The sequence below is a fragment of the Poecilia formosa genome, unplaced genomic scaffold (genome assembly GCF_000485575.1).
Source record: "Poecilia formosa unplaced genomic scaffold, Poecilia_formosa-5.1.2 Scaffold438, whole genome shotgun sequence".
NCBI lineage: Eukaryota > Metazoa > Chordata > Actinopteri > Cyprinodontiformes > Poeciliidae > Poecilia > Poecilia formosa.
In genome coordinates, this window is record NW_006800377.1 from 416725 (window position 1) to 425710 (window position 8986).

The window sequence follows — 8986 nt, forward strand, 5'->3', positions numbered from 1 at the left end:
CAGTGGTTCTAAAGAGGCTCTCAGTTTATTTATATTAAATGAACTAAACACTGAACCAAAACAGAAAAAAAACTTCAAAACATCTCTGAATATTAACAGAGAACCAGAATATGGAGACAAGTAGATTTATTTAATTCACCAGAAGGTTTAATTTTAGTTTATCAATATTTGAGATATCAGCCAGTACAAAAACACACAAAGAGCTTAGAAACAGTTATGAAAATTATTACTGTGATTTAACCAATAATATAGCAGATATTTGTGATTTCATAATAAACATTTAATTATCATAAACTCACAAATGGAGTGACTGTCTGAGTGGAGGAAAGTTTTCTTACTATTAAAGAAGTTTAGTTTAAACCTCTGAGATCCGCAGGACAAATCTGAGATTTTTAATTATGTTTTTTTTCTAAAGTCAAAAATTAAAAAAAAAAAAAAAAGAAAAAAAAGAAAGAAAAAGAAATATTTGATGCAAAATAGCTAGCTTCCTGCTGGGTGTGTAAAACGGGTCCAATAGGTATTTTATATTTCAGTTTGGGTCGAGATTCACACAGATGACACGGGAGTTGATGGTCGGCATAGTGTGTTGGCTTTGTTCAGTCCAGCTGTCTGAAACCTTTATAAGCTAGAGCACAGGTGTCAAATTTCAGTCCACAAGCCCTGAGGTCCTGCAGTTATTAGATGTGCCACAGATACAAAATACTGGAATGAAATGGCTTAATTACCTCCTTCTTCTTGGTGAAAAGTTCTCCAGAGTCTTGCTAATGACCTAATTATTGTATCCAGGTTTGGTGCAGCAGAGGCTCATCTGAAAGTTGCAGGACACTGGCCAGTTAAATAAAACGAGTTCAGAGCCACAAAACAACATTTTAAAATATCTACTTCATTTAATCTGTTTTAACTGTTAAAGCCAATATAATTTATTTTTTACTTTAAGGTTTTATTATAAAGGAAAACACAAAACTTCCTCAAAAAGATGATGTTACATTTTCTTATATGGAGGTTTTTATTTGCACGTTTTTAGTTTAATATCAAGAAAATAGATCTAAATGAAATGATAATTAATCAATTATCAAAATAAAAGTCAGCTAATTTAGTAATCGATTAATCAGTTATTAAAATAGAAGTCAGTTAATTTGGTAATCGATTAATCAGTAACTGGAGTATTGATTCAAAAAAAGTTAATTTGCTGGAGAAGAAAAAACATTCAGGTGTACTTAAACCAAAACTAAACAAAAAAATCTATACATTTATATTTAAAATTAAATCAAATATTGTTCATAAATATTTTCTACCCAGAACTCATTAAGCTGGAGATTTAGCTTCAGTAGGTTTATAATTTGAACCTTCCTAATAAAAGGTGCCAATAAAACACCTAAGTGTTTTGATCTTCAAAGAACGATTCGTCCTAGAGAAAAGAAACCAGACGTCCAATCTGAGATGACGCCTCTCGGCAGGAAAAGGCAGAGTCCAACATTTACAGTCAAAATGTTCACCTTTAGAACAAGAACTAAGGAGAAAAATGTATTCCTGATTTCACTTCACATTTTCTACTTCACTTGACAAGTTTTTACTTTTTATTTGTCCTTTGTTTTATGCCAAGTCTTGCTAAAGGCAGGTTTTGTGGTATTTATAGAAGTTTGAACGCCTGGATTGTCAGCGTCTTGTTTGTCACAACGCTGTGTGTCTGAAGTTCAGGGGTTTGAAACCTGCTTGTGGCTTGGTTTTAAAATTTCACATGAACCCGACCTTGTGGTATCAGCTGAACTTTGAGGGCTGTGGTTGCTGGGTGCTTGGTTGTCTCTGTGAATTGAGTCTGCGCTTTGGGTCCAGTCATTCTGGGTTTAAGACCCACTTATGGGAAGGTTTTAAAAGATCACATGAAAAACCTACCAAGTGGTTTTGTAGCAGTTCGAGTGCCTTAGTTGGCAGTAACTTGGTTGTCACTATAATTGAGTCTTTCCTTTGGGTCTGATGATTCTGAGTTTGAGACTCACTTAAGATCACATGAAAAATCTACCTAGATTCTGGGCAAATAAAGGTGTACAGAAACTGGCAGATCTTCATAAGGATGACAGGCTTCTTACATTTGAGCAGTTATGCCAAATATATAGCATCTCAAAGAAACATTTTTATTAGTATTTACAAATTAAACATTTAATTATGTCAAAACACAAACAGATTGAAACCAAACCACCACTGTCATACCTAGAGAATATTGTACTAGAAAATCTAGAGGGGAGAGGTCACATTTCTTTATTTTATGCAGCCTTTCTAATGCATGATGAGGAATCCACTGCAGATAGATTGGATGCATGGAGATCTGACTTTTGAGAAGGGATACAAGTGGCAGACTGGGAAACTGCATGCTTAAAAGCCCAAAAGCAGTCAATTAATACAAGTACGAAACTCCTCCAATACAATTGGTTGATAAGAACTTACATGACTCCAGTCAAACTGAACCGCTGGGGACCTAACATCCCAGATAGATGCAGTAAGTGTTTGGTTGGAAGGGGTACTCCTTTTCACTGTGTGTGTCCAAAATCAGTTACATAAACTTTGTCAAAGATTGTTGGAGTGAATGTACCTGCTGAGGCTAAAATGTGTGTTTTAGGTATTTATCCAGAGAACTGTGTTTTTAGTTCCAGACAGTTGATTAACTTTGGACTCCTGCAGGCCAGGAGATTAATATCTCTTCACTGGAAAAAATTGAACACATTGTCAAACTACATGTTGGTAAAGGAGATGACGTCATGCATGGCTCTGGACCGACTCACTTATGTTGTCAGAGGAAAGGGAGAGAAATTTGACACCGTTGACCAAGTTTCTGAAACACTACAACGGAGATTAAGAGAACAGTGCAGATAGCTGAATCTTTTTGTGTGTGTTTTTTTTTCTTTCTCTGTTTTTGCTTTCTGATATATGTACTGTTGAGTTGTTCCTTTTATTGTTTTCTTTATTATTCATATTTGTTTACTTTGGGGACTAAGTTGTTTAATGTGAATCTTATGTCAAATGTATCACTACCACTTGTTCTTTTTTTGTTATAAAATTCAATAAATATGTTTTTAAAAAATCAACCTAGATTCAAATTTGTATTTGTAGAAGTTTGAGCGCCTTGGTTGCTGGGAGGCTCCAGTTCGGGGGAGTTGGGGTTCCAAATAAGGTATGGGTCTGACATCTGGTCTGTTCCCGCCGCTTCCTGTTTGCTGTAACATGGTCCTCCCCAGAGAAAAGTGGTTTCCTGTAAGTGAGGAAGGGAGAAGCTCCTGAGTCTCATTCTTCACTGATAGCAGGAAGAGAAGAGAAGCTCTGAAGAACGAGTGAATTAAATCAAGTCTCTCGGAGTTGAAGGTAAAATCACTTTTTACTGAAACTTCACTGGAGCTCAGTGAGTTTTTCGCTCTATGAAGAGAAAAGAGTCAGAACTTCCTGTCCCTGCAGCGCTGTTTACATCGTTTGGTGTCAGCATCAATAAATGTGTTTGTTTTGATTGTTTCAGGTTCTGTGGTGAACAAAGTTACTCTGATGTCTGTCAAAACAAAGGTTGCTGTGGAGGTTTCGGTTACAACTGAACCATAAAACTTATTATCAGTAGACAGCCATGTTTACTGATAAGAAGCAGACATGTTTGTAGTTTTTTACGTCTGAGATCATGAGGCGGTTAGATATTATGTTGCTGCTCTTGTTCTACACTTTGTTTTTTATTCTTAAATGTTTCAGATGATCAAACTAAAATCAAACATAAATTGGTTATAATATTATAAACTAAGTTCAACCTTTTTTATTCATGATGCTGCTTTAGTAAATTCAACATCCAAAGAGTTCTTTTTGGGGAGAATTGATAATGAAAGTTTTGTTATCATGACAAAATATTTACATAAAATGTAGAAACATTAATTTTAATCCAAATTGTAAAACAATTGACCAGCTCAGGATGTGCAGCAACACGAACAGGCTTCATTTGCAACTTATTGTTTCTGCTATTAGAAAAATCCAAGTTTCTAATCAGACCTACTAGCAGAAACGATGCAGCCATAGTGGAATACTCCTGATTTGAAGCGTTTAAATAATTTTTATTCATTTGTTTTCAGGCTTTAAGGGAATGAGATCAGAACGTTTTCCTTCAGCCTTTGTCACTTCCTGTAGAGGCTCATGAGAACTGTAGTTGAACTCTTCTGACTTCAGCATCATTTGTACTTGTCCATTTTGAGCGGAGGATGAAAATAACTCTCTGACTTGTTAATAGAGGGAAGTGTTGCCGCTCCGTGTCTCTCTCAGCTCTCTGGTGCCTTTCTAACTGATGAACCCATCAAAGCCTCAGCAGTGGTGGAGAAAGTACTCAAAAAATGTACTTAAATGAAAATACAAATACACAGACAAAAATGTACTCTAGTAAAAGTACCACATTAACATTTTTACTTAAGTAAAAGTAAAAAAATACTGGCTTTTAAAAATACTCAAGTATTAAAAGTACTTGCTGAATGCATTACCTAATCACTAATAAAATATCATTAAGTGTACCCATCGTATTTAATTTTAATACATCAGAAATGTGTCATTTTAATGAACAATACCACAGATAAAGCATGTTTTTATTGTGTTTACTCTGTAACATAGCTTAATCTTAGATATGTGATTCTATGCATCATAATTTCAGGGATGGAAACATCTTGTCTCCTGTCCTAACATAGCATGAACTTCACTTTTATTTGCGACTAGTCGCTTTTATTTTGAAAGAAATCCAACAGAAAGGGGATGGAAAGAGGGTGGGTGGGGGGAGGACTTGCAACCAAGGAGCCACTTAGCAGAGATGTAGTCAAGACCACCAAACCCGAGACCAAATCAAGACCAAGACTAGCACCCCGCGCTACATGACACAATAATAAGTAATAATAATAAGTGCATCTATCAAAATTGCTTGTCAAATTGAGCCGAAAGATCCACATTCCCATAAAAAGACCTAGATATTAAATACTTAGAGCTGAAATAAATTTAACCAATATCATTATCAATTCAAACTCTTAATTCTGCTTTACTTCCATCTCTGTGCCACAATCCGTGGAGATAACGCCCTGGACATTATCTCCACCCAGGGAATGGAGACTCCCTGGGTGGTTGCCCATATTCCCCATGTCAGAAACCACAACTTTCTGCACCATTAAACATAGTAATTAAGACAATGCATTAATGGTAAATGCTCAACTATGAACACTGTCCAAGGCACAACAAGCAAGAAGTAACCAAGCAGAAGGAGCACCGTGACTGTTCTCATGCTGCTGCAATGTCTGCCACCATGACAGATGACGAAAACAGTCAAAGAGCAATGAACATGCTCCGTGTTCTTACGTTCTAGTTTAATTTATTCACCAATTAAATAAATATATATCTATTTTAATGAAATAAAATAATAGCTACTGCAATGTTCCAGAGCATCACAAGAACAAAGAACAGCTCTCAGTGAGGCTTCAGTATCTATAGGACTTAGTAAAGATCCATCCAGGAGAACCGGATCTTTCGTGAATGTTACATCACTATATATATAGCCGACTTTGGTCACAACGTTGTTCCATATAACCCACACCTTAGTCAACAGCTATGCACAGTAATTCAGGGCATGAGTGACAACTTTTTACCACAGTGGAGGTAGTTTTTAGTTGGATATTGCATATTTGCACTCCGCAGAGTAAGCAGCGTTTAGCTCAAGGTTGATCTGATTTATGAACACTAATTTCGGCCAGCCATTCTCTATCACTCCCTCCTTAAGCGCTTGGAACGAGGACAATAAATTTCCGAATCAAACACAAATATAAATAATTGTCTTGCCTCACTGACACAAAAAAGTGGTAATTCATGCTATTACACTAGACACATTATTCTTTATTAAATTTTTAAGTCATATTCAATATTTTAAGTAAATTTAATATTAAATAATATGTTTTCTTCAATAGCTTCCAAGTCATGTGACTAGACTATCTAGACCAGGCACACTCATTTTTAGTCCAATTTAGTTCATTTTTTTTGTAGCTTTGTTTTAAGTCAGAGTTTTGTATTTAAATTTATTTTGGTCCATGAAACTGAAATTGGTTTCCAATTACAGCTTCCAATTCGGGAAATGACTAGAAGGCGAGTCCACCAAATTTTTTGTTATCTTCAGATAACTGTTAAAACTTCAATAAAGAGCGATTTCAGCCCTTTTTTGGATCTGGACCACACTAGAGCTGCTCCAATTCCAAAAATACAAAATCAAGACGAGCATCAGTGTTCTTGCAGCAGGGACTCTTTGTGTGAATCCTCTGGTGTTTAACCTAAAAACCAGAACAAAAACAGTTGTAAACTAGTTCCCCTGTGCTGTAGTTCATCCATTTCCCCCTCTGTGCTCCACCCAGGTCCGTTTCCCAGTTTACCAGACCTCTGCTGGTTCCAGTAGAAACGGTGATCTGGTGTCAGAGATGGTCAAGTGCTGGGATCTGATGGAAGCCTCTCTGTTTGTTCTGAGCGGAGGAGATTGATGATGATGATGATTAAGATGATGATGATGATGATGATGATGATGATGATGATGATGGTCCTCCTGCTTGGTAAGGTCACCTTCCTCTCTCTGCTTCTCTTCCTCTCCAGTCTCTCTGGAAGCTGCTTATCAGCCTCAGAGCTTCTTGGTTCTGGTCCGTTCTTCTCTCTAACTGACCCCTGGTGACCTCAGCTGGTCGTTGGTTCTGGATCAGAACCTCAGGTTCTGGTTCCAGTGACTCATTTCTTACCAGTCCTCCCAGTAGATCTCACTGGTTTATTGTTGGATTCTGGTCTCTTCCATCCACCCAGTGGCTCCACTTTGCTGTTTCCTGTCTGGATTTAATTTCTCTAATTTGGGTTCGGCAGCTGATCTGGTTCTGATATTTTTTATCGGTTTCTATCAGGTTGTAGTTCCGTCAGCATCAGAACCACTGAAACCCATACAGACCAGTAATCTGGATATGAGCTCCCAGAAACATTAACCTCAGAAACCAGTGAGAAATGTTTGCAGATCTTGAAGGTTCTGGTTTTCCTTCCTGTCAGATCTTCAGTTTTCCACATAAATGTTCAATTGAATCCAAGATGGCTGACTGGGTGGTTGTAGTTTGTAGTTTATTTATCCTGAATTTACCTCAGTCTGAGGTTGGTGGTCATAATGTTCTGCTGCTGATGCATAATGGTGGTCTCATCATTCATGGAGAATCAGGACTGGTGGGTCTACTTCTTCTCTGATTCTCCTGTTAAAAAAACAAAAACAGATGAATTGGGCTGTAACAATAAATCAAATAATCGAATGAAAATGAAAATTATCGACCTGATTTTAATTTATTGGCTTTATCGTTTCTTCCTGCCTTTTTCTCTTTCTATTCATGACACTGGATGAAAAAAGACTCAACTCCAGTTCGCTCCACTGACCTTCCCTTCCTCATTTCCTTAGATAAGCGAGGAGTGAACTATTGCATCAGGTAGTCAGATATGTCCATCTTCTCTGTCTAAGTCTCATGATTATTGAAGGACAATATAGTATACAGACTTCATAATCTGTACTCTTTTGGTTGAATGTAGTTCTTATTTCCACTTTGGTAGTATGAAGATCTGACAGGAAGGACAACCAGTACCTTCAATGTTATGTTTAGTTTTTGTTCAAGGGCATTTTTTGCTAACAGAGATTTTTTTCCCTTCTCCCAGTTGTTTCTGCCATCATCCACTCGTCTCTTTCATCTGGAATCGTTCCTACTACCTTCAAAACTGCAGTTGTTACTCCTATCCTTAAAAAACCTGGATTGGATCCAAATAATTTCAATAATTTCCGCTCTATTTCTAACCTTCCTTTCATCTCCAAAATCCTAGAAAAAACAGTTTCCTCTCGGCTCCATCTCCATTTAACCAAGAACCGTCTGTATGAACACATCCAGTCACAAACAAAACTCTGGTTACATCAAAAACAGAAGTGTATCGAAACTTAATTGTTTTATGATTCACTGTTTGTGTATATGTTATCAACATTACATTGTGCCATTTTAAATGATTATTACTTAAATTTTTACTAGTTTTAAGAGCTGCCGTTTAAAAGCCCATCTAGGGACAAGTGCTGCAATTAGCTGTTGCTACTGCACTATGACGCAAACATGGGACTGCTGTTCTGTTCAGTTTGTCTATGTCGATATTGTTAGAGATTTTTTGGTATTATCATTTTGTTATTACTTTAGTTCATATTCAGTCTAATGTTAATCAATAGTTAATCAGCATTCAGTCTATAGATTATTGTGATTTTCAGTTTAAAGTGTTCTCTTCCTTCTGTGTGTATAAACTGACCTGGAGGCCCCATCTGCCTGTTCGTCTTCATGTGAAACAGTTAACTGTGTGTTTCCCAGACCTTGAATTATGTTTCCACAGGTGCCTCCTTATCAACTGGAATACTCCCTATCTTATAAACTGTCTGTGTGCAGTAATATTTTGTCTCTGCTGTCTTCCTTACCTATCCTCCCTCTTTTTGCTTGATAATAAAAGACAAATCTGTAACCAAAGGTCTTAAGAGCGCTCACTGAACAGCTTGGAGGAGCAGTTTGCTGAGTCTTCTCCTTTTGCAAAAGCTTGGCCATAAAATTCATATACGTTGTCTGTGTTTCTTTTACGAAGGTTCAAGAAAAATACCTATCAGATATGTGTCTGTCCCTATCAAATAAACCTAATAAATGAAAAACACTCTCCTCATGGCAGCAGATTCAGGTTTACTTTCTCTTCTCGTTCTCCTTGATGTCTGAGTAGTGTTATGGTCCGGCTCTTAAACCATAACAAATGAAGGGAAGCAACCCAAAGATAACTTAAAAGGGAATTTATTTAACAAAAAAAACCATAACTGGTTGGGGAAGAAAGGGAGAAGGGGGAGAGAGTGGCAGGGAGACAGAAAGAATGAGCTGCCTAGTCAGAGGGAGTGGTGCATCTTATGGTGGATCTGATGTCATCTGGAGAC

At 37.0% G+C, this 8986-nt stretch overlaps 1 protein-coding gene across 2 annotated transcripts in view; it reads left to right on the forward strand.

Annotated features, from left to right (window-relative positions):
• The window catches only part of LOC103155633 (uncharacterized), a 92759-nt gene that overhangs the window by 73757 nt on the left and 10016 nt on the right, over positions 1–8986 (forward strand). The window contains exons 1-2 of one of the 2 annotated variants that reach the window (XM_007577376.2): positions 3124–3354; positions 6390–6581. In XM_007577376.2, coding sequence (XP_007577438.2) covers positions 6512–6581 — 70 coding nt within the window. In that variant the 5' untranslated portion in view covers positions 3124–3354; positions 6390–6511. Of the gene's footprint in view, positions 1–3123; positions 3355–6389; positions 6582–8986 lie in introns of those variants that run through there. The other variant, XM_016663711.1, reaches the window with a different exon arrangement.